Source organism: Glycine max, chromosome 8 (genome assembly GCF_000004515.6).
Source record: "Glycine max cultivar Williams 82 chromosome 8, Glycine_max_v4.0, whole genome shotgun sequence".
In the NCBI taxonomy this organism is placed as follows: Eukaryota; Viridiplantae; Streptophyta; class Magnoliopsida; order Fabales; family Fabaceae; genus Glycine; species Glycine max.
Window position 1 is genome coordinate 19,085,933 of NC_038244.2, and position 26,821 is coordinate 19,112,753.

At 36.2% G+C, this 26,821-nt stretch overlaps 2 protein-coding genes across 2 annotated transcripts; both read left to right on the forward strand.

The window, feature by feature from the left end:
- Nucleotides 1-735: 735 nt before the first annotated feature.
- On the forward strand, nucleotides 736-9,459 carry LOC100799272 (putative hydrolase C777.06c). The gene is made up of 10 exons (XM_041017749.1): nucleotides 736-1,188; nucleotides 3,904-4,016; nucleotides 4,416-4,554; nucleotides 4,758-4,885; nucleotides 5,490-5,637; nucleotides 5,727-5,832; nucleotides 6,729-6,796; nucleotides 8,128-8,163; nucleotides 8,248-8,357; nucleotides 9,402-9,459. The coding sequence occupies exons 1-10, from the start codon at nucleotides 736-738 to the stop codon at nucleotides 9,457-9,459; spliced, it is 1,359 nt and encodes a 452-aa protein (XP_040873683.1).
- A 1,800-nt stretch (nucleotides 9,460-11,259) lies between these two features.
- On the forward strand, nucleotides 11,260-26,821 carry LOC113002398 (uncharacterized). Its single transcript, XM_026129695.2, has 4 exons — nucleotides 11,260-11,448; nucleotides 21,578-21,591; nucleotides 25,311-25,376; nucleotides 26,426-26,821. The coding sequence occupies exons 1-4, from the start codon at nucleotides 11,286-11,288 to the stop codon at nucleotides 26,819-26,821; spliced, it is 639 nt and encodes a 212-aa protein (XP_025985480.1). The 5' UTR covers nucleotides 11,260-11,285.

Consider the following 26,821-nt stretch of genomic DNA (forward strand, 5'->3'; position numbering starts at 1 on the left):
GCCATGAAAGAAGAGATAGATTCCATGGAACATAATGGTGTTTGGGACCTTGTAGAATTACCAAAGGGTTGTAAGAGAGTTGGTTGTAAGTGGGTCTTCAAGACTAAACGTGACTCTCATGGCAACCTTGAACGTTACAAGGCTAGACTTGTTGCTAAGGGATTTACTAAAAAAGATGGCATTGATTATAAAGAGACGTTTTCACCAGTCTCACGAAAGCATTCTTTCAGGATTATCATGGCATTAGTAGCCCATTATGACTTGGAGCTACATCAGATGGATGTGAAAACTGCCTTTTTGAATGGAGATTTAGAGGAGGATGTTTATATGGACCAACCAATGGGATTCTCATTTGAAGGGAAGGAACACATGGTGTGCAAATTAAAGAAATCAATATACGGTCTTATGCAAGCTTCCCGCCAATGGTATTTAAAATTTAATGATACCATTGTTTCCTTTGGATTTAAGGAAAACACTGTTGATCGGTGTGTATATTTGAAGGTCAGTGGGAGTAAGGTTATGTTTCTAGTCCTGTATGTTGATGATATATTGCTTGCAACTAATGATCTTGGTTTTCTTCATGAGACTAAGAAGTTTCTTTCTAGTAACTTTGAAATGAAGGATATGGGTGAGGCAAGCTATGTGATAGGGATAGAAATATTCCGAAATAGATCACAAGGATTATTAGGCTTGTCTAAAAAAGCATATATCAATAAAGTACTAGAGAGATTTAGGATGGAAAAGTGCTCAGCATCTCCCGTTCCAATTCAGAAAGGAGACAAATTTAGTCTCGCACAATGTCCTAAAAATGATCTGGAACGGAAGCAAATGGAAGCAATTCCGTATGCATCAGTTGTTGGGAGTATTATGTATGCTCATACCTGCACTCGACCAGATATAAGCTTTGCAACCGGAATGTTGGGAAGATATCAAAGTAATCCAGGAATGGAACATTGGAAAGCTGCAAAGAAAGTTCTGAGATACTTACAGGGAACAAAAGACCACATGCTTACATATAAAAGGTCTGATCACCTAGAGGTGATTGGATATTCAGACTCAGACTTTGCTGGATGTGTGGATACAAGAAAATCCACTCTTGGCTTTGTATTTCTCTTAACCGGAGGAGCAATATCATGGAAGAGTGTAAAACAATCAGTTGTTGCTGCATCCACCATGGAAGCTGAATTTGTAGCATGTTTTGAGGCTACAATTCAGGCTAATTGGATGCGGAACTTTATTTCAGGGCTTGGAATTGTCGACAGTATTGCTAGGCCGCTGAAAATGTATTGTGATAACTCCGCAACAATATTCTTTTCTAAGAACGACAAGTACTCTACGGGTGCTAAGCATATGGAATTGAAGTACTTTGCCGTGAAAGAAGAAGTTCAGAAACAAAGAGTGTCAATAGAACATATTAGCACAAAGCTTATGATAGTTGACCCTTTGACAAAGGGATTACCGCCCAAGACATTTATAGAACATGTTGAAAGTATGGGCATTATTGTTATTGATGATCATTAAGTGTAACTTACCTTATGTAATTTTGCTGACACTCTGAGCTCAATTATGATATGTTTCTGATTACCTGTTCTCTATGTTTGCATGCATGTTTGTGTTAAAGTAATGTTAACAGGTTTTGTCTTGAATGAAGACATTATGTTGGACCAATTATGTACTCCTAACTAATGGTCATATTAAGGAGAAGACTAATTTGTAGTACATGGAAGGGACTATGTCGATTAGATGATGTACAACCGCCATGACTCGAATTGGTTCCTATTCTTAATCATGAAATTATGATGTACCCAATGTATAAAACAATTTAGTCAATTTTTAATGCGCATTATGTTAGTTAATCTATTTATTTATTTAGTCCATAATGTTTATTAATGTCACATGAGCCAAGTGGGAGAATGTTAGAATTAATGTCTCATGTGAGAGGCATATGACTTAGTAGGGACTAATAAATAAATAATTAACGATTAAGGGCTAAATTGTAATTGGGCTTAATAGGAGAAGTTTCTAGGTTAACTGCTACTTGATGGGAGTAGTGGTTATAAAAGGGGCTTAATACCCACTAACGTGAAATAAGGTTCCCTTCCTGACCAGAAAGTGCTCTTTTCTCACCCATAGCCATCACGAACGGAGAGAGACAGAAAATAAAGGCCAAAGGAAGTGAAATCCTATTTCTCTCAAGATCAAGGAAATCAAAGTGCACCAGAGAGAAGTTCCTATGAAGAAAGGTACACATCATTATCTATTATTCTTTATTGATTGTTTGTGAGAACCATAAATTTCAAGATCCTGTTGGTTTTCTATAATTGTTAGTCTAGGAAACCCTCAAGAATTTTTTACACCTATGGCTCATATGAAAATCAACCCTGCCGTGTATACCCTTTTGCCCGGTCAGGTGACGGTTTATAAACAAGAAAGTGAGTGATATAATGAAAAAGGAGAGCTAGAAAAAAGAAGTGAGTGTAAATGAAATGTAAAAAGAAGTACAAAAATAATTCAAAGTTGTATCGAGAGGTCTAATTTAGTTAATTAAAGAAGATAGGTGACTTGATCGAATTGTTACTTTAAATTCTCTAAATTCTTTAGTATTTATCTTTAATTTTTATGGATCACATAAAAAAATTCAAAGTTGTTTAAATAATTGATATTGATATTAGAGTCTAAAAAGGATTTTAAGTGACGCGTAATTTACCATATTTGTATGAGATCCTCTTAAGATAAAATTAAATGCGATATAATGTTTTAAATGTATATTTTTTTAGGAAATGTATCTTATTTGACACATGAGCATTTTAGGAATCACCTTATACAATCCTAATATTTGCCACATGACAACACAAAATAAGAATGATGTGTTTTTGTTCTTTTTATTTTGATTTTACCTTTTTTTAAAGTAAAACTTAAATATACCACCTAACTTTTAATGATGGTAATACTACACAAATATATAATAGGCCCAAGAGGATAAGTATCAAGATCAACCACCAAAAGATACGGACCTACTATATGCTTGTGTAATATATATTACTATCAGTCTTCTTATAAAAAAAATAAATAAAATTCTCGTACCAAGAAAACTTCTAATTAAGTCTCGTGCAATATTTTGTTCTGTTTTCAAATAAGCCAAAAATAAAATAGAATTCATTTTATGTTGTATTGTATATTTTTTTAATTTGTTCCAAACTTTACCTTTCCTCTAAAGAAAAACTTTACCTTAATGACATAAAATTATAATTTTTCTTTTAAATTAACTGGAAAACATATTTAAAATCTCATTACAAACATTAATATAACTTGTTTCTTTTGTTTGCAACTCCCCCAAGTCGCAATCTACTGCCACGTTTCCTTAACCCAGGCTCATCTCTACCAGATATGCTTCTCCTTTATTATTCTCTTCCTCCGTACGTTTTCTTCAATTTTTGTTTTTACCATGTGCTTCTCTGATTGGTTCCGATTCTATTTGCTCAACAATCAACGTGCTCTTTCATCAGTTTTTGACTTGGCTCAGCTCTAATGCTAATCAACTTGTGCTTAATTATAATGTTAGTTATTAATAATAATCGTCACTTTGTTATTTTATATTTTTATTTTTGTTTTTTTTATACAGAAATGTGGTGCGGTTTTGTGTAGACCACCAATGACACTGCCATGCATTAATTTGGTAAATGAATTGCCTTATGTCTTGTATATCCTACGTCACGTGTGAAGAGAGATGGCAAATTTAGACTTTGTTGATAACAAATATTAATTTGTTAGAATGAAAATTTTGTTAAAAAAGAAGAAGATCTGATTTTTTTTTTCTTTTTTCCTTAATCATTCAATCCACGTTACATTTGCATTAGACTTGCTATATTCGAAAGGTTGTGTATTCAAAGTAAGTACTCTTGAAATCTTCCTTCCCTCCTACCTTGCATGAGGTGTCTCATTGACCCTTCAGATCCTCCATGTCCTGTATGTGCTTACTCTCTCTCCTTCCCTCCTCACCTCAATCCTAACTACAGGTTCCTTCTTCTTCTTCTTCTTAAGTCGTGTATAGCGTTGCCACGTTAGTTCCTCAAACCATCATTCACAAAATGTTATCCATCAATTTATTAGTTCAAAATGAGTTGACAAGTTTACACTACTATATTCAAAAGGTTTTTTTTTTATATCAGCAAATGTTATTTTTGGCTTAAGTGATAATATTAACATATGTTTACATACTAAAACATAACAATAATAATAATAAGTGATTAAGTTTAGGAACTCAGATGAAACAATTAAAAATTTCAGAAAATTATTTGGAATTTCTTTAATTTCCGGGATTAACATTTCAACACATTATACATTCTGTGCTAATTTTCATTTTAGGGACTAAATAGAGGTCTTTCATTATATATATAATGGACTTAACTTTACAGGTGCAATAGCTCTCTGTTAATCGATTATTACTGTCGAAGCGATGCCACTCACAAATATATACTGATTGATGCTGGCAAGACATTCAGGGAGACTGCACTTAGGTGGTTTGTTTTCCATCACATTCCCAGAGTAGATTCTGTCAGTCACTCAACTTCCCTTGTTTCTTTACGATTCTTTTTTTAAAAGTTTTCGGTTAAAATTTTCAAATTTAGATTCAATGTGAATGTAACTTTCTATGTGTTCAGTCAGGTGCCTTATTGGCTTATTTTGTTGCAGGTGGAGCTTGATTTGGAAATAGTTCTTTAGTGCAATAAATTAGTTTGTTCTTTCTTCAGTTGCAGATTGTTTTGACTCATGAACATGCTGATGCTGTCCTTGGATTGGATGATGTGCTTGCTTTGCAGCCGTTTAGTCTCACAAATGATACTGATCCCATCCCCGTTTACTTAACTCAGCATTCAATGGATAGGTAAACTCTAGTAACTTGCCCTTTTTCTTTGATGTCAGCTGCTCAAATATCCTTGGTTAGTGGGAAAATTGGCTTAGGAAACACTGTTTAATTATATGTTGCTCTTCTTTGTGAAAGTAGGAGCTCTAAGGAAGCATTTAACACTAGATGAACTTTTAGTTTTCTTAGAGAATATTGTGAAACACTATTTTTTGCTAGTCAATTGACGCATGATACATCTCATCAGTTCCAATAAGCGAAAAATGGTATCACTTTTTGGTCAATCAGTTAAAAGGTACTATATTGATCTGCATGGCTCTTCAATTTCAGTTTCAACATTGATGATTTAACTCATGTTATCACAGTGCAGTTATATACAAGAACTCAATTAAATTACACTTTCTGAAAATACTCTAAAATGAGAGTAGTGGCAGGTGCATGAGTTATTAAGATGAAAGCGCGTGTTATGTGTTCTTCTTAACCATCATATGTGGGCTGCTAGTGTGCATAGAAAATATTTCTGATTACAATGCAAATGTTATGTCAGCGTTATTTCCCTTTCACTTGCCTTTATCGATGCATTTTGCTTTAGAAAACTGATATCTTGTTTACACATTTGCAACAGCGTCGAAAAGAGGTTCCCTTATTTGGTTAAGAAAAAACACAAAGAAGGACAAGAAATGAGAAGGGTAGTTCAGCTTTGCTGGAACATAATTGCTGATGATTGTAATGGGCCATTTTTTGCATCAGGCTTAAAATTGATTCCTTTGCCAGTTAGTCACTGCAAACCTTGTCATTGGTGGTAGGAATGCAATACCCCTTTTACATTATAAGGACTTAAGTTCTACATTTATGGATGTAGGTAATGCATGGAGAGGATTATATCTGTTTGGGATTTCTTTTTGGTGAGAAAAATAGGGTGGCTTATATATCTGATGTTTCACGGATTCCAGCTAGTATAGAGTATGGTGCGTTTTAAAGTCATTTCTTTCTACTTAGACATGTGTGTTACTGCATTAGTGTTATCTCTCATAACATTTAAAACTTTATTTGGTTGGAGAAAATTTGTGAAGAAAGAATATAGGAGATGAGAAAATGGGTTTTTTTAATCTGAAGGGAGGGGGAGATTGTGTTATGAAATTACAATTGCACCCAGAAATGCACATTATTGTCATGTATTTTTGTAAACAAAAGAACCGCATAATTGCATAGTTTATGGCACAGACGACTATAATAGTCAGAGAAAATATCAAGGTATTATAATTTAAGTCATGTAAAGACAATTGGGAAATACCTTTGATTCCAACTTCTCATGATGAGTATTACCCTGCTATTCCTTGAAGAGGAGGCTTTGGCTTTCCTTCATTGTGGAACTTAATGTTACTATATTTAAGAGCATAACGAACTACTTCAATAGTTCAACCAACTATACCAGATGTTATCCAGCTCTTTTCAGTCAAATGGAAAGAGTCACAATTGAACATATTTTGTTTTTCAACTACCTCCCATCTCATGCTAGTGACTACTGACTAGTAAGTTAAGAAGGAAGGTGTGATGGTAACCACAATGTTATAAGAAAATTACAAAACAAATTAGTTGTGTAAAGAAAGTATTTCAGTATTGATTTATGCAACTTATCATCAAAGATCACCTAGAATTTAGTTTTCAGACCTGAAAAATTAACTCAATTCTCATGGATGTTATATCATCAAGAAGAAGCAGTAAGCATCATTTACTTAACTGTAAACAAAGCCATAGCGGCTGAATAGCTTGAATTTGTAGCCTTGTCTTCCTCATTGAAACAATAGGAATGTAGCTTGCATAATGAGACGATTTTAACATCTAAAAACAAAATGTTCTACAGTCATTTCGAAAAGTGGGGCTGGACAGACAGGACAGTTGGATCTTCTTATATTGGATGCGTTGGAAAAGGTCAGGGCTTCAATTTTCATTAGTTGTCAGAGGGTGTGTGGTTTTTGTGGTGTAAATATTGTCTTACATGTGAATGTGTGAATTCTGACACTGAATTGCAAAGGACAAGATTAGAAGAACGCACTTGCCACTTGCACTCACGTGTAGAAATATCTCGGAAATTTTTTAGAAAAGACTGCGCTATGTTGCACTATTTCTTTCCTTCCAATTTCTCTGTTCCTCTCCATTGATTTTCAATTATAAGACAAACAAAACATTTTATTCGTAAGATAACTATTTTAAAATTTGTGCTTAAAGTCTGATTTAACTCTACAAAATCGATTTGTAAGATAAAATATATCTAAGCCTTATAAAAAAAGACTACAATTATATTTATAATTGATATAAGATCTCAATATACCTCTTTTCAACTAAGACTAGTCATCTAGAGTGAGGACAAATGGGGGGCCCAATAACAATACCCGCTCATACCTAGGAATAAACATTTAGGTCGAAGACAAATATAAGTGTCCTAATAACAGATTTATAATTGATTCAAATATCATCTTAAAATTTAGTCTTAAAATCTAACTCAACCCTACATAAGGACTACATTAGTCTCAACAAACTTGATCATAGAAGGCCAATAAACGATTACTAAACACATATCTCTACTCCTATTTTCCTCCATTGCTAATTCTGTGTAGTAAGATAAAATCTATTAGATATAACAATTAAAATATAGTATCCTATTATTGTTCTTTAAGTTAGATAAAAGATAGTTTCAGCAGAAAAGACATGCCATAATAAATTCAAATCGATTATTTGTAGCAGAAAAATTTGGAAACAATGTTCTCTCCCCATAAGCCATTCCTTCTATCAGCTTTTGAAGTTGAAGTTGAAACTTGTTTTCATCAGTTTCTCAATGGACAACTGTGCTTGTCATACTTGCTGTGCTCTCAATTATCAACAAACAATTCTTTTTTATTTTTTCTGCACTTGTTTCTAGCAAGATGCATCATCACTGTTGTAATCATGATTGTGAAGCTTCATCTTATTTGATTGATCATCCTCAGTCTTGTCTTTAGTGATACACAGTGGCGGACCTGCATATACACCAGGGTGTGCAGGTGCACTCCTGACTTTAGTAAAATTATTATTAAGTATTTTAAATTTTTTTTATTTTGCTTCCTCTAATCTTATATATTTGAACCTACTGTTCTATTGCTTCCATTAACTCAGGGTCTTACATCGCCACTGGTAATACATATTTGTCAATTCCATTTTATAGTTTTCTTATTTTCTAAAAAGATAGTTGTTTACTTCTTGATATTAATCTAACGTTACTACAGACTGGATCATCCAACGTTCACTTTTGTCTTCCACAGGTTAGTTCTGGATTTTTCAAAATGATGTTTACACTATTTATTTATGTCCCTGATGGTGAAATATCATTATTTGTAATTTCACAGACTATTGAAACTGTAAAGTGGTTATGTCCAAAGCAAACCCTATTGATCGGAATGAATCACAAGTTTGATCACCACAAGGACAACGAGTTTTTAATGGAATGGTCCAGAAGGTACACTTCCCATATTTCAAAGAAGTCAAAAACTTTAACGGCTAATAAAAATAGATTTTTTTTTCATACATACAAGAATTTTTTTTTTACCAAAACATAACTTCCTCCACTATTTATCAAATACATGCATGTTTACTATTCATTGAGGGAACCAAATTTATACTGTGTTTTTTTAAAAAAAAATTGCAAAACCCATTGAATTCGGATCCCTCCAACCTGAATATTTATCGTGATTTTTAATTTTTTTTAGAAAAATGAAAAAAATATAAATAAAGGAAATTAATTAAATTAGAGAAGGTAATAAAATTAAAAAAATTAGATAAAAACACTACCATTGAAGAATTTTTTTGAATTTATATATAGTGTGAAATATAATACTGATAGTAAATAAAAAAAATTAATTAGCTCGAGTAAAATTTTTGGGACGATGAGAACACCTATTTTTTTGAATGACCATGCAGATTCAATAATATTTTCATTGACCCTTGAAACTTTATAAACACTAACTTGACATGGTGGATTAACATATTTCCAGCAATATATATTAATGTGTTTACCTGCACCAATAACATTTGTATGTTATTTGTGTAGCTTTTTAAGCTTCAAATAATGTTTAACTAATCTAATTTAATTAATTTTCTTTATTTATATTTTTCAAAAATCATTTTTAAAAAAAATATTTTTTCTAAAAAAATTAGAAATCATATTGAGAATTTGAATTGGGAGAGCTCGAATTTTCAACGGATTTTGTAAAAAAAATTCAAAAACAAAATATAAATTTGGATCCCTCAAATCGAATTTACACTACTAACAGTAAATATGTATGTATAGATAAACTATGAGGAAAGTTGTATGTTTGGGTATAAAAAAAAAAAGTTGTATGTTTGGGTATAAAAAAAAACCTTGTATGTCCGTGAAAAAAAATGGCTAAAAATACAATACTATGTGAAGGTTGTTCAACTATTTAGTTTTGTAGTTTGTACTCAGTGGTATGTTATGAATTTTAGAATATTACAGACTTGATTCTTCTATAATTGTGCTTAGGGAAGGACTATCAATGCAGCTTGCTCACGATGGTTTAAGAGTTCCCATAAACTTATAGTTGTGGACATGGATCTCCCTTTTTCACATCAAGAGTATAGCACACGTGGTACCAGAACTATCAAGTCTTCACTATGATTAGTAGCATGCATGCATGTGTCCCAGGTCTCACCCTTCTTGGAGGGCGCGCTTCCTAGATTATCAAGATCCTGAGTACTTTTGCCTTTTGTTTTTCTAAAGTTTGCATTCATAAATTGTGGACTGATAAGTACTTTCAATCAAGTAGTAAAAACATCGAGTTTCTACATTTTTTGTTTTTTAGAGTAAAATTTAGGGGGTCAGAATGATACCCAAGTCGTAGGGAAAGTTTTTTAAGTAAAAAAGATTGAATCTACTGCCATAATCCTCAGAATTAGGAGAATGTCAAATAAACTCCTAAAAATAAAATGTATTATCATTTTAAACAATAGGTTAAAAGTAGAAGAAAAAAACTAATTTAATTAAAATGTAGTGGCCAAGATATTTGTAGTCTATTAGGCGTGTTGACCTATAATATTAAGTATTAACTCCTCCATGACGTTTACACGTGAGGAAACTGGTGTGGGTCTATCTACAGTGAACGTGTTAGAAATGCTGTCGATGGTCTTCGGATTTCGGCTTGTGTCTCCCTTTCAATAATTTAAGCAAATATTAAATTTTAAATGCTAAATATATTTAATTTTTTATTAATTTTTTTTTAGAATATATTAAAATATGTTTTTCTATGTGATCTTGCCTCACTCACTCAAAACTGAAAAGACAATACGCATTGAAGTTGGATTTGACCCACTAGCTAGCTTTTAATTAAATGGTTGCCATATACGTGTTTATAGTTAAAGCATGAACATGAAATAGCCCGACGCTCACGTAGACCTGAACGTGTCAAAAGGTAAATATTTTATTTTCAACGACTAAAAAAAAAAAAAAAACCACTAGTTATCGAGTCGAAATAATTATTTGTCATATAATCTAAGTTATTGGTCATTTATTAATTATAAGACTTGATTAATATCTTGACTCGAGCTTTTCAGATATTAAAAAGGATCATTTTCAAGTTGAAAATTAGAAAGATATCATTTATATGTGTTGGTTTTTAAAAATATTTTACACTCTATAAATTATATATTGCCATATGTTTAGCATTAGTTATTATAAATAGACCACTTATTATAGAATAAAAATGAACTATACAATATTTACCGAGAAAGTGGTACTAATTTCAATTATTTCTCATTTTCTCTAAAGTAGTATTTTACTGTGTGAAGTGAGGAATACCCTTGACTTGATGCACACTAATTAAATTCTACACACTAATCAAATTCTATTTAATATATTAAAAAAATTGATAGAGATTTGGGCTATAAAATAAGTCAATAAAATAATAAACTAGTCCTCAACTTGTAACAATATTAGGAGTCAAATGAAAATAAATTTTCAATTGATATAATAGAGACAACAAGATAGAGTATATAATGTGAAATATTTATCTTTTTTTATAGATATCTTTTTTTCGATCCAACCTAATAATTTGAAATATCACTTGTGTAGAATATACTGACCCAAAATCAATCTAATACAACGGTGAATAAATCCGCAGTTGTAATCTAAAAAGATGTTTTCTAGTGGGTATGCGAACTTCTCAAATGAGTAAGTTTCTCTCAATGTATTTCACCCTCTAATCTAATCTAATCCTTTCTCATTTAAATAAGTTCTGAGAATGCGTGTGTTGTGCTTCACGACTCGTGTTTGACAAATATCACAGACAAAATAGTATTAGTAACATTTCCAATAAAACATAAAATGTGTTTGTAGATCAGCAGAAGAGAATTTAGAGTCATAAAGAAAAGGATGATGACATGCTCCGTGGATTTGAACAACAAAGATTTGGACATAAGCTTCTATGTTTTCAAGCCAACTGTAGTAATTGTTGATCATCTAGTTCATGGACTCCAACAGTTTTCCTTACTCACTCAGAATCTTGGTTGTGTACAAAGCTCTATGTTTAGGAGCTGTTAGCCCATATTTTTTGATGAGCTAAAAATATGCTCTAAATACGAATCTTGTCAGGTTCTGTTTGAATCGAAAAGAAAGAAGAGTTTATTGAAAAGGATTCACAGGTTCAAGGAAGTATTTACAAAATATAAGGCTAAGACAAGAAAGAGGGCTTCGAACCATTGGGCGAATCGAGCTGGCGTATGGTCGAATCGAAGTCAAGGCAACAAGATTTCTGGACTTAGCGCAATTTCTGACAAAACTCCACAAAATTAGTTCGACTTCGAGCAATATGGATAACCGTTCTAAGGAGCAGTTATGTGCATGCAAGGTGTACGTAGCAGGACACTTGGCACTGGGATAGTGTTTCGACCGTTAGGGCAGTTTATTTTTTAATGTCTATATATAGCAGTTTTTTAGTCAGATTTAAGGGTCGCAAATCATTTCTACAAATCCTTATACACTCAAAGTACCCAGTGCAGAGAGAAACGAGTACGCAAGGAGAATGTATGATTGTGAACCATTTTAAGTTTCTGCAAACTTTACAGTTCAAGTGCAATGCAATTTACGTTTCACTTTATAATTCCTGTCTTTTAAATGGTTCATTCGATCGGATGAACTCGCTGATCATTTAAATTCTGCAATTTACCTTTCCCTTGTCAATTTACTTTCAGCATTTCGTTTCTTTCAAAAAACTTTACTTTCTGCAAATCTCAAACCATTGAATGTTTGTTGCAACGATGAACATTAAAGGCTTTACATGTAATGCAAACACACAAATGGCATGCTCCTGAGATTCACTAGTTGATCTCGCAAGCAATTAACTTAGACTAGCGATTGTTTACCAAATTTCAGCGTAAACAAATTGGCACGCCCAGTGGGACCAGTCAATTGTGTGTTTCTGCTTTAAATTATTATTAAAGTTTTATTCAGTACTGTTGGTTTATTGCACTCTTAATTGTTTTGACCTTGTATGCATTTAAGAAGTGGGAAATCTGTTCCACACTTGACGGAATTTAAAACTCGTACAAGGATGGCTAGACCACCTCCAAATAATCAAAACAATGACCTTCCAAATATGGAGGGGCAACCAACGCAGACATCCGTCAGTAATGCCAATATAAATTCTGGCATAAGAGCAATTCCTGACCAAACTGTTGGCACGATAAGTTCAACCGCTTCGACGGTTATGAATCAGACAGGGGTGACTTCTCCTATGACTAACATGACATTGGCAAGTTCGACCGTGTCAGCATCTGCTTTTGCCCCATGGAATAACCCCAGTTTAGGGAATCCCAGTGGAAGTCCTTTTCGACCGCTTCAAAACCCTCTATATGGCATGCCCACATCTTTGATGGCAGGGCTGCAAAACTCTCAACCAAATGTAGAAAATCTTAATATGTGCTCTCCATCAGGGTCTGTAGCGAGAAATCAAGGTAGGGTAATTCCTCAAAATTTAACCAATACATCCGTTTTGTCACTCAGACAACAAATGGATGAAAGTAACCATGATATGGTTAACATGTTAACACAACAAATAGGAACTGTCATTAACCCCTTAATTCAAAATACAAATGACAGTTACCAAATGTTAACAAATCAAATAAGTCGAATTGCTGACTTTTTTGGGGCACCACCCATACCGCAACCACCAATTCGACAGATCCAAATACAGGCGCCTGTCCAAGAGATACAGATGCCTAACAACCCAGGGATGCAAATGGCTCAAGCACCACAACCAGTGGCACGCATAGAGCCACCAGCCCAACAGGTCGAACCAAACCCTGGTATAGTATTGGTAAATAGAAACCAAAATGCTGATGAAGTAATAGGGAATGTTCAACAAAACCGTTTCGATAGGCAGAATAACCTGGCCCAAATGGTCGAAACAATTCTAGTACAGAATGGTTTGAACTTGGGCTTACACAGGCCCAATTTCGTGTCTCCATTATCTGAGTATGTGTTACAGACAGAATTACCAAGGGGTGTGAAAATCCCTAAGTTTACTAAGTTTGCAGGAGAGACAAATGAGTCCACTGTCGAACACGTTGCTAGATATTTGGTCGAGGCAGGGGACTTGGCTAATAATGAAAATTTAAGAATGAAATATTTCCCTAATTCCTTAACTAAAAATGCTTTTACATGGTTTACAACCCTTCCTCCTCATTCCATACATAATTGGAACCAATTGGAGAGGATTTTCCATGAGCAATTCTATATGGGACAGTCTAAGATAAGCCTTAAAGAGTTGGCCAGCGTTCGGGGTAAGGCACCTGAATCAATTGATGATTATTTGAACAGATTCAGACTCTTAAAGGCAAGGTGTTTCACCCAAGTCCCTGAACATGAATTAGTCGAAATGGCTGCTGGTGGCCTAGACTATTCGATTAGAAAGAAATTAGATACCAGTATTTAAGGGATATGGCTCAATTGGCTGATAGAGTTCGACAACTCGAATGATTGAAGGCCGAAAAGGCTAGAAATTCTAAGTTCCACAAGAAGGAAAAGGTTGCATATGTCGAAACCAATGACAGTGACCAGGAGTTCGATATTATTTATGAAGATATCGAAGACAATGAGGTTGATTTAGCAGAATTAAAACCTGGACCTCCTTATGTTTGTAAACTCCTTAGACCTTCCAATGAAAAAAACCCTGTTGAACCTAAAAATGATAAATTTGTGTCTAAAACTTATACATTTGACATAACTAAATGTGATGAAATATTTGATTTATTAGTCACAGATGGCCAAATTGTTGTTCCTAAGGGCTTGAAAGTACCCCCAATCGAACAACAGAAGAAGAGGGGTTATTGTAAATTTCATAATTTCCTTGGCCATAAAACCTCACGTTGTGTTCTTTTCAGGGATTTGGTTCAAAAGGCTCTCAACGAAGGGAGGCTCAAATTTGGTGAGAAACCAAAGGTTGCCCAGGCACATGCTGAAACATCCAAAGCTGCTGAAACTCTTTATGCAGAGCCCCAAGAAATAATGATGGTCGAAGCAATGGAGTTGTCTCAGGTGCAAGTTCAGGGCATATCTGAAGAGGATTACAACGAACAAATGAAGGTTGTGTATCCTCAGGCTGAGGAGGATCTAATTGATTTCTTGAACAGATGCAAACTCGAAGGCAAGAGTGTGATGCTCTGCCCTCGCTGCAGTGCAGTATGTGATAGGGAGGCTACTGAGGGCCTCAGAAAATACCAAGCTGTTAACAAGGGGGCAAAGCAGAACCAACGTTGCGATAAAGGCAAAAGGGTTATGGTGCAGTCGAACAGTAATCAGAGGTATGGTCGAAGGAATACTTTCGTTCCTCCTGGTTCAGTTCCGGTCGAAAAATGGATACACCAAGGACTCATAAGGTTCAACAAAGGGGCCATGGAAGTAGGTGGTTCGAGTGGAACGAAGCAAATTGGCCCACAGGAGGCTAATAGGTACTCTTATAGGAACAATTACAGAGGAAAGAATCCTATGACGAGGACCCAATGGTGCAGGTTCCAGCGTCAGAAGAAATTGGCCCAACAGAATCTGCAAACGGGCCAGTATAAAGAAGTGTCTAGGAGGCCAGTAAAAGAGAGACTCCTGCCTCCAGTGGATGAAAATAAGATGGAGGATGAGGATCTACTGGATTCTGAACCAGACTTTGATGTCATCTGTGTGGTATCTATCTTGCCATCTGAATATGATGTCCAGTCTGAGGTTACTGAGATCGAAGGTGAGTTCGATCATTTTGATATGGCTGACCCAAAGCCAGTATGCTACTATGTTATGAACAATGGCTGTGTGGAAGAACAATTAGCTTATTTCGAAAAGCCAGATTTTCGGATGAAAAGTCATCTCAAACCTCTTTTCATCAGGGCAAAAGTTGAGAATGTTGGAATCAACAAAGTGCTCATAGATGGAGGAGCGGCTGTCAACTTAATGCCTCGATCTATGCTCTACAAGATCGGGAAACATGACACTGATCTATCTGCCCACAACATTGTGCTTTCTAATTATGAGGGCAAAACTGGCTATTCTTTGGGAGCCATTCAAGTAGATGTTGCTGTAGGCAGTATAGTTCGACCAACTCTATTCCTGGTAATACAGTCCAAGGCTAATTTTAACTTGCTATTAGGAAGGGAATGGATCCATGGAGTTGGGGCTGTGCCATCTACTCTCCACCAGAAACTCATTATCTGGAGGGAGGATGGGATTGTTGAAAATATAGAGGCAGATCAAAGCTTCTATAAGTCAGAGGTTGATAATGTTACTCCACAAACCTTTGACAAAAATTTGGCTAACATAGCACCTTGTGGTGACAAGGAGATTGCTTTCGAGCCAAGTGATAATGTTATCCACTCTGTCAAACTCCATCCTACCCATGGGTTTATATGGGAGAGGGAGGAAATTGAGGCTGTTTCCTCTGAAGATGGAGTCATTCCACCAACTGGGTGGAATATATATGAAGATTAATATGCCTGAGGCCACTGCATGGGCCAGAATTACGACTTATATGGCCGAAAATAGACTAAATACGGCCCTTGAGGCTGAATCCCAACAAAATATGGCAGTTGAAGCCAAGATCGAAGATCATGAAAACAAAGAAATAAAGGATCGAAGACTGGACTGCATTTATGATGATGAGCCACTGGGTTTTGAAAAAAATCCCATAAGTGAGGCGCCAAAGATGCAGGCTCAAGATCCTTTGGAGGAGATCGACATTGGAGATGGCTCGATAAAAAGGCCAACCTATATCAGTGCCAATATCACCTCAAGTCTAAAAGAAAAGCTGGTGCCTCTTCTTAGAGAATTTAAAGATTGTTTTGCTTGGGATTACCACGAAATGCCGGGGTTAAGCAGAGAAATGGTCGAAATGAAATTACCTATTAAGGAGGGAAGAAGACCAGTAAAACAACTACCAAGAAGATTCGCACCAGAAATCATGTCCAAGATTAAGGAAGAGATCGAAAGGCTGCTGAGGAGTAAATTCATCAGATCTGCCAGGTATGTCGAATGGTTAGCAAATATAGTCCCTGTCATTAAAAAGAATGGAACTCTTAGAGTATGCATAGATTTTAGGGATTTAAATAATGCTACACCTAAAGATGAATATGCTATGCCAGTAGCAGAAATGTTGGTAGATTCAGCAGCTGGCTTCGAATTTTTAAGCATGTTAGATGGTTATTCTGGTTATAACCAAATATTTATTGCTGAAAGTGATGTGTCAAAAACAGCATTTCGATGCCCTGGTGCTTTAGGCACTTATGAATGGGTAGTTATGCCCTTTGGGTTGAAAAATGCTGGGGCCACTTATCAAAGGGCCATGAATTCCATGTTTCATGATTTTATTGACACATTTATGCAAGTTTATATTGATGATATAATCATCAAATCCTCCTCAGAAGATAGCCATTTGGATTACCTTAGGCAATCTTTCGAACGAATGAGGAAACATGGATTAAAAATGAATCCATTAAAGTGTGCTTTTTGTGTGCGTGCAGGAGATTTCCTTGGTTTTGTGGTGCATAAAAAAGGCATCGAGATAAATCAAAACAAGACAAAGGCTATTCTTGAGACGAAGCCTCCTTCGACCAAAAAACAGCTTCAGTCTTTGCTAGGAAAAATCAACTTCTTGAGGCGATTCATCTCGAATCTAAGTGGCAAAGCTCAAACTTTTTCGCCATTACTTCGACTCAAGAAAGATGAATCATTCAAATGGGATGAAGTGCATCAAAAGGCTTTTGATAAAATTAAAGAATATCTGATCAAGCCTCCTGTGTTAATGCCTCCTAGTCGAAACAAGACTATGAAGTTGTATATTGCTGCGTCTGACAAGACCATTGGTAGCATGTTGGCTCAGGAAGATGATGATGGCATAGAGCATGCAATTTATTATCTTAGTCGTGTACTAAATGATGCAGAAACTAGATATACTGCCATAGAAAAACTTTGTCTTTGTTTGTATTTCTCTTGTGCAAAACTTAAGCAATATATAAAGCCTGTTGATGTTTATGTATATTCTCATTATGATATTATTAAGCACATGTTGTCAAAACCTATTTTACACAGTAGAATTGGAAAATGGGCTTTAGCATTAACAGAATATTCTTTAACGTACAAGCCTTTGAAATCTGTTAAGGGTCAAATTGTGGCAGATTTTATTGTAGATCACTCAGTGATCGAAATGCCGCAAGACTATGTCGATACAGAGCCTTGGATTTTGTATTTCGATGGTTCGAAACACAAACATGGAACTGGAATTGGAGTTTTAATAATATCCCCAAATAAAGTTCCAACTAAATTCAAATATAAAATCAAAGGGCTTTGTTCTAATAATGAGGCTGAGTATGAGGCTCTAATTACAGGCCTTGAAATTTTAATTAGCTTGGGGGCAAGAAATGTTAACATAAGGGGTGATTCAGAATTAGTGTTGAGGCAATTAACACAAGAATACAAATGTGTTAATGAACACTTAGCAAAATATTTTGTTATGGCAAGTTCTCTTCTGAGTCATTTCGATTACATTAACATTGAGCATATACCTCGACAAGAAAACCAAGAAGCAAATGATTTAGCCCAAATAGCTTCAGGGTACAAAATGTCGAAGGAAAAGTTAACTCAGTTGATCGAAATAAAAGATAAACTGGTGTTACTAGAGCCATTAGGCACTAAATTGCCAATGCCAAAACTTGTGGGGGCAAGTACACCACAAAATAATGAAGATGAAAGCATGGATGATCTTCAGGAAAAAATTCAAATTTTGGCCATTGACAATATGTTAGATAATGATTGGAGAAAGTCCATTGTTGAATATTTGGAAAATCCAATAGGTAATGTGGCTCGAAAGGTCAAATATAGGGCTTTAAATTACGTGGTTGTGGGAAATGATTTGTTTAAAAAGACTGCAGAAGGAGTGTTGCTAAAATGTCTAAGTGAATCAGAAGCATACTTGGCAATTTCCCATGTTCACAGTGGGGCCTGTGGATCACATCAAGCAGGCCATAAAATGAAATGGCTTTTATTTCGACAAGGTTTGTATTGGCCTTCGATGTTAAAAGACTGCATAAAATTTGCTAAAGGCTGTCAGGAATGCCAAAAGCATGCAGGGATACAGCATGTACCTGCTAGTGAGTTACACTCCATAATCAAACCTTGGCCTTTCAGAGGATGGGCTTTGGACTTAATTGGTGAAATCAAGCCTGCGTCTTCTAAGAACCAGCGTTATATCATAGTTGGTGTCGATTACTTTACAAAATGGATCGAAGCAGTCCCTTTGCCCAATGTTGATCAGGAAGCAGTAATTAGTTTCATTCAAAATCATATTATTTATAGGTATGGTATTCCCGAAACAATTACTACTGATCAAGGTTCAGTTTTTACTGGACGAAAAATGCAAGAATTTGCCCAAAAAACTGGCTTTCGATTATTAACCTCAACACCATATTACGCGCAAGCAAATGGTCAGGTCGAAGCAGCCAATAAGATTGTAATTAACTTGATTAAAAAACACATTGCCCAAAAGCCAAGAAATTGGAATAAAACGTTAGATCAAGTTCTATGGGCATGTAGAAATTCTCCTAAGGAATCAACTAATACTACCCCATTTCGACTGACTTATGGGCATGATGTTGTACTTCCGGTCGAAATACATTTGCAATCAGCCAGGGTACAAAAACAAATGGACATTCCAATCGACCATTATTGGAAAATGATGTCAGATGAATTGGTTGATTTAGATGAGGAGAGATTAAGAGCATTAGAAGTTTTGACTAAACAAAAAGAAAGAGTTGCTAAGGCTTATAATAAGAAAGTGAAGTCAAAAATTTTTAATATTGGAGACTTAGTTTGGAAGGTTATCCTGCCCATGGATAGTAAGGATCGAGCCTTGGGCAAATGGTCCCCAAATTGGGAAGGACCGTTTAAAATAATTCAGATTTATTCGAATGGTGCTTATGAGTTGGAGGAGCTAACCCCTCAGAAACGTACTTTGAGTATGAATGGTAAGTATTTGAAAAAATATAAACCAACATTGCTCAAAGTTAAAATAAGCATAGAATAAGAGAAATACTGGAAACATAAAAATGGCGATAATAGTAAATTGCCACAAAAGGGCATTTGTCAATATTACATCAAAAAGTAGAATCGAAATACAGAATTCGAAATAAAGAAATCACAAGTTCTACAAGTTCTTGACCAAATCCCCATACAGCTTTTTCAAGGAGGCCATCTCTTTAGTTAAGACCTGGTCAGCACTCTCCATAACCTTTGCCTCATCCGCTACAGCCTGAGATGCGCTAAAGGCCTTCAGGCCTTCCCTCCCTTTTTTATCAACCAGTTTCTGGATCGAGTTAGCAGCCTTCTCCTGGAGTTCCTTGCGTTTGGCCTGCTCTGTCACAATTTTCTGCCTTAGATCATCGACATGAGACAGCAGATCCGTAATAGTTGCCTCCCAGGAGGAGATGTTATCATCACAGTCTTTGATCTCAGAAGACCCTTCTTTCGCCTCTTTGGTGAGACGTTCGACTTCATGTTGAGCAGCTCGGGCTTTCTCGAGCAGAAGGGTATATGCCTGTTTCTGGGCATCTAGTCTTGTTCCATTTTCGCGTTTTTTCTGCACAGTACTTGCAAACTGGTCAATAATGGTTTCGATTTGGATAACTTTGCCTAGAGTCTCATCAGAGGTAAGGGGGTTGTGCAATTTCTTCAAAAAGTTCAGGTGCCCAAAGGCAGCAGAGGGGTTCTCTTCAATGGATTTAAGCACATCTTTCAGTGCGTATTCCGTTGATAACTTCAAGAGCAAAGAATCTTGACGTACTGAAGAGTTTATTTCAGCATCAGATGGGGTCGAAGCACCAGGAATCTTGTCACTTGAGGTGTTGGCTTGACTTGTGTTCAGCAGGAGTCGAAGGGCTGCAGCAGGGTCTTCATTTTGCATTTGAATGAATGTATCTTCTGCGATCCCTATGCTAGCGGAAAGTTTAGATGTTGAGGACACCGGGTAAATGTCGGAGCCTCCAGCTTCAGCCTCTTTTATGGCATCTTCATCGAAAAAGTTTCCTTCAGATGAACTTTTTTGACTTGATTCATGAGGAATGGTATTATCTGACTGGTTTGGCTCATGATGGTCATCAACCTCTGCCCAACCATGAGGACTACTGGATCCAATGCCTTGACCTTCACCCCATTCCTCAACATTCACTGCATCCGCCTCAGGAGCGGGAGATGTTCGCGCACATGAGGGTATTTCTTCTGCAGAGACATTTTGTTGCACCTGATTCGAATTGTCATGGAAAAAAGGTTAACGAATGGTTTCATATAAGCCATGATTAAAATTACATTAAGAGAATGATACCTCGACGGCAGGTTGTTCTTGAGGTGAGTCCGGTTGATCGACAGGGTTGCCCATCTCAGCAATAGGAGGGGCAGTTTCTACCTCAGTGCCGTCAATATCGGGCGAAGGTGGTTGGACGTCAACAGGCTGGTTGTCACCTTGTTCTTTTGAAGACTTGGTCTTTTTCTTTTTCTTCTTGGCTGGCTCACCACCCTCAGCAGCCACAGAAGGTTCAGGCTCGACCTGCTTTACTTTCTTTTTCTTCTTAGGCATTTGAGCCTGGGAATTGCCTGCCTCTGTTTGGTCAGCAGATTTGGTTGAAGTCGTAGGTAACTTTCTTTTTCTTATAAGAGGTCTCTCCTCTTCTTCCTGCATCACGAGGGTAAAGAAATGTCAGAATATAGACTTGAAAGAAAGCTATAATATTGACATTAGAAATAAAACTTGCATCTTTCTCTTCGTCTAATTCGACGCCCGCATGCTTCGAGCGTTTTGAAGTCGTGGTAGTCTCAGTGCTATCATCTTTCTTTTGACTCTGAAAAAATAAAGAAATATGAGGCAAGACGTTAAGATTAAAAGATAAGTTCGGAAGAGTTACCTTCTCTTCTTGTTTCCCTTCCTGGATTTTCACCCCAGTGGGTTTCTTGGGTCTTACGTCAGCTCGAGACGTTTCAGCACTCCTCTTCGTCATGGGTGTTTTGCCTGAAAGTAATAATATTAGAAAAAGCAAAAATACATATCAATTTAGAAAGTCAAAAGTAAGTTAGTACCTCGAGCTTGAAGGCTTGAGCGAATATTCTCGACCGTTGGTTGTGCAAAGCCACTCTCAAGCCTGGAGATCATGGTAGTAGTGTCTCCAACCGAACGAGTCGAATAATATTTTTCCCACCAGGTAATAAACCCCATGGTGCAGAAGTGGGAATGGTTGAACTCAAAAGGATGCAAGTCATAGTTTTCATCAAGAGAAATCTTCAAAAACTTCTTGAAAGTCTTTTCCGAAAGATTGGCCCCTCTTATGACGTCTTGAGGATCTTCGAACAAGCTTTTAGGACGAATTTGCGAGAGGCCAAATTGTCTTGAAACCAAATTAGGCTGGTATCCAACCAGGCCTAAATAGTTCGATTGAACACCTGTACGACAAGACAGGATCTGTGGATTCAAGTAAAATGACCATATTTCGTTCACCTCTTCTTCATTGTCCGGATCGACAGTAGGGAAATAGTCAGTGAACCAGGCTGGGCCAACTTCTCGACTAATGAATAGAGCATGTTGGGGAAGAAACTTGTCAAAGCTCAGGAAAATCCTCATATACTTTAGGAACAGTTTTTGTGAGCTTGGATCCAAGGTCTTGGGCGTTAGTCGAAGTGCTCTCTGGCCTTCGATCGAGCGATTTGTAACTTCTTCAGTATAATCTTGTGGGATTATTAATCCCATTTCCTGTTCAAAAGTGGCATTAAGCCACAACTGGAGAAGCCACATAGGCCCAGACACTAAGAAGGAAGACCCATCCTTCGATTTCTTCAGATCATCGCATGCCTCACCAAGCGATTCGTATAGCACTGCTAACAAGAGGCGTCCAAATCCAAAGTTCTGACCTTCATGAATTTGTAATGCCATTGGAATAAATCTTTTGGCTACTTGCAAGGATTTCGTGCAGAAGACATAGTGAGATAGCCACAGAGTTAAGAAGGCTACGTGCTCTTCATCAGAGACCTCCTCTTCGACCGGTCCTTTGTGTTCAGCTATATATTTGGAAAAGGTATTCTCATTATATACTAGCTTGATATTATCACTAGAATTAGTGGGGTCGTAAGTTTCTCCGCTAGGCCTAAGGCCTGTGAGGGCGGCCACATCTAAGAGAGTGGGGGTCATCATACCACATTTAAACTGAAAGGTGTTGGTAGAAGACTCGAAAAAGTGCATAGCTGCTATCAGCATTTCTGGTCGATATTCAGGACCAGATCGAGAGAATTGTATCAAATCAAAGATGCCATATGTCTTCCAGAAATCCTCATACGCTTGTTCGACTCGATCAAGCCAAGGCAGGTAATCCCTATGGGCTATTGACGGGGCGGATCGAAAGAGTTTGTTGGGTTTGCTTAAACAATTAAAGTTGTAAGGCTCACTATCAAAAATCCTAGGTTCGCAAGTTTGGTAGCAGGGAAATACCTTACTCATTTTACTCGAAAGTGATGCTTTGTCTGGCAGGGGTCCACCAAAAGCGTAAACCGTTCTTTCCACTGCAAAAGGGATCATCACCTCTGATTCCCAGGTTTCTGTCTGTTCTGCGTCACCATGTGGTTCTGGAACCACCTTTTCTCCATCATTCCTGACTGTAAAGTGTTGCCACTTCCCAGCAAACGGAACTGCTTGTCCTTGCGACATCGTAAGAAATCTGAAAAGGGATGATTCTTGCGAAGGGTTTGGTAACTGGTAGAATCAGTGAGTAAAAGCTTGGATTCACGAAGAACAGTGGCAAAGTTCAGAGATACGGTGAGGTTGATGATGAAAGGAGTAACAGGTTGATATGAATATCTGAAAATAAGAAGGTCTCGCCGGAGGTAGTAGATACGAATTAGAAGAAGAAGGGTTTTGGAAGCAAAGAAGCTGAAGGGGTTTTTTTTGGAGTTTTTGGCGCTATTTATGGAGTTTCACTTTAAAAAGGAAAAAACAATATAATAATAATCAATTGTCAAAAATCAATCAAATCAGATTTCCCTTCCGACTTCCCAGCGTGACACGTGTCCCACTCTGCCTAGAAAAATGGAATTAATGATGGGTAGTGGGAGATCGAGGCGACGGTTACACAGTAAACGTGCAATTATGACGCCATCTCAGGAAAACTGGTAGAAGAAGAGAAAAAATGTCAACTTCTCATCTTCCTTCGATCTCAAATCGAAGCAGGCATTTTTTGGGGGCAACTTGTTAGCCCATATTTTTTTATGAGCTAAAAATATGCTCTAAATACGAATCTTGTCAGGTTCTGTTTGAATCGAAAAGAAAGAAGAGTCTATTGAAAAGGATTCACAGGTTCAAGGAAGTATTTACAAAATATAAGGCTAAGACAAGAAAGAGGGCTTCGAACCATTGGGCGAATCGAGCTGGCGTATGGTCGAATCGAAGTCAAGGCAACAAGATTTCTGGACTTAGCGCAATTTCTGACAAAACTCCACAAAATTAGTTCGACTTCGAGCAATATGGATAACCGTTCTAAGGAGCAGTTATGTGCATGCAAGGTGTACGTAGCAGGACACTTGGCATTAGGATAGTGTTTCGACCGTTAGGGCAGTTTATTTTTTAATGTCTATATATAGCAGTTTTTTAGTCAGATTTAAGGGTCGCAAATCATTTCTACAAATCCTTATACACTCAAAGTACCCAGTGCAGAGAGAAACGAGTACGCAAGGAGAATGTATGATTGTGAACCATTTTAAGTTTCTGCAAACTTTACAGTTCAAGTGCAATGCAATTTACGTTTCACTTTATAATTCCTGTCTTTTAAATGGTTCATTCGATCGGATGAACTCGCTGATCATTTAAATTCTGCAATTTACCTTTCCCTTGTCAATTTACTTTCAGCATTTCGTTTCTTTCAAAAAACTTTACTTTCTGCAAATCTCAAACCATTGAATGTTTGTTGCAACGATGAACATTAAAGGCTTTACATGTAATGCAAACACACAAATGGCATGCTCCTGAGATTCACTAGTTGATCTCGCAAGCAATTAACTTAGACTAGCGATTGTTTACCAAATTTCAGCGTAAACAGGAGCATACATGAAAATATGGTAAGTTCTTCTTTCCTTTCTCTAATTTTAAATTTTGTTAATTCAGTTTTGAAAATTTTCTCTTAAATTTTTTTCTAATCTCAATTCTCAGTGTATGTTCTTTCTTTTCCTTCTATATGGTTGAAATTGTGCTGATAAACAAATGAAATCCCCTTTTTTATTCTGTTAAATTGTAGTACATTTATTGTTTGAGTGGGGTAGCCATAACTGGAAGATTGCACCAACATTTGTAATGATTTTCCGATATGACTGGCTTCAAAGTAAACACAACATAAGGAAAAAATATATAGCATCAATTTTTGCTTTTCCTATTCCACGTAATTTTTTTTTGTAATATTTCTAATATTTTGTGAATGAGAACTTCTTTGTTTCATACCTCCATGATAGTCTAGCATCAGTGATGGATAAATATGGCATCAACTCCTAGTCAGTTGTGTTAAAGTATTTCATCATGTAGCTAATCAACAGTAAGCATTTTCCTAAAATAAATTAGAAACAAAAATTCTAATTCCTAATATTACTTAGCTGAAAACTTTTCTTGGAACCAAAACGATCAACCCACTTGATAGTTTTTCAGATCATTAAGATTATTCAGTTCAGGTGCAATAATGAACAGGCTACTCTCATTTTTTTAGTGAAATGTGTCACTGTAAATTACTCCGTTACATGGTACATATGTTGGTACGTGTTAGTGCTAGTTATTTTTCCCCCACTGAGCATATCACGCTACACTATTTTCTTTTTTGCACTTTGTGTTATAAAAAAGTCATGTCCTGTAATCAGATCATATGGTATGGAGCATGGCAGAAACGGTCTAGTGATGAAAAAGATAAGCTGACAGCAAATCTTGTAAGTTTGATCCCTAACTATTGGACTGCTTTCTTGGTTTTCTTTTTTGAAGTACTTCAATAAGACAGCAACTTAATAAAATTTAGACGTCCATATAGAAAAACAAGACAATTCTGATGAAACCTTTTTGTGAACCACGATTATGAGTGTTTGTGTTTTGATAAAAGAAGGAATTATTAGAAGAGAAATGAAATACAAAACAATGCTCACCATGTAATATAAAAAATGTATTTGCAGCTGTCTAGCAGAATCACAATGCAAAATCTGTTGACTAGCAGCTTCTAAACTATATATATAACACAAACACCAACATCTGGAGAGAAAGGCTTATGTGGTTTATGCAGTTGAAACAAATTGATGATATTAACCACATTATGTGCTACTTTCCCAAACCTGGACATTTCAAAGAGTAGTTAGGAAAGTATTATTACATGAAATTCAACATGCGCACACCCTCTTCATGAGGAATAATTCTGGAATAAAATATAGCTGAAGAAAAAGTTTTACTAGTGCATAATCTTGAAGCGCCAGAGGCTCATTCACATCCATGTCTTCAAATTCTAACTAAATAAATATTATTTGTGGGACAAGAACTCTAGAATTTGACTGGCACGTCTTTATAGACATGGATGCCAAGGAAAACTAACCCTCTTCAGAAGAAAATAATTGAACATTTCATGTTAGAAGCCAGCTCTAGTTTTCTACTTTCCTGCTATGACAGAATATCTAAAACTTATAAAGTAGCTGGAGTAAGACAATGTTTCATAATTGCAATGCGCATTGATCTTCATCATTAAATATTCACGTGAGAATAATTATAAAGTAGCTGGAGTAAGACTAAGTTTCCTAGATTAATAATTTTTGTAATCTGATTAATCGATCACATGTCTTAGAATTTAAATTTGAGCATAACTCAACACTAAAAACCAGCTCGTGGAATAAGAATTGTCTCTCATTAATTTTTTGTTTATATACTAGTTAATGCGGCATCTCCAACATGCCATGCCCTGATTATTTATTTATTTATGTTTGCAATTTTCCCTTTACAGCAATCAATGCTAACCAATAATGTAACAAGAATGGCAGTCTTGGTGGTTGAACACAATTTCCTTGATGCATATGCTGGAGAATCAAGAGATGGCTCTTTAGCTGTAAAGTTCAGCACTGGTGACATAATATCCATGAACTCAGTAGTCACAACTACAAAGGACCTTAATGATCTGTGCTATGCAGTCCTAGCAATTTTTAGGTCTAGTTTTCCAAAAACAGAAGGCATAACTTCAGGCCTTTGCATGAAAGGCCAATGCTTACCAAGAGTGGTATGCATTCATGTGTGGCAGTCCCTACAATTTTGTTACTCATGGATTCTCAGCTCAGACCATAGAAAGTGGATGATGCCTTATCTTGAACGCTTCTCCACTGAGATGAAGCATTATATTTTTTGA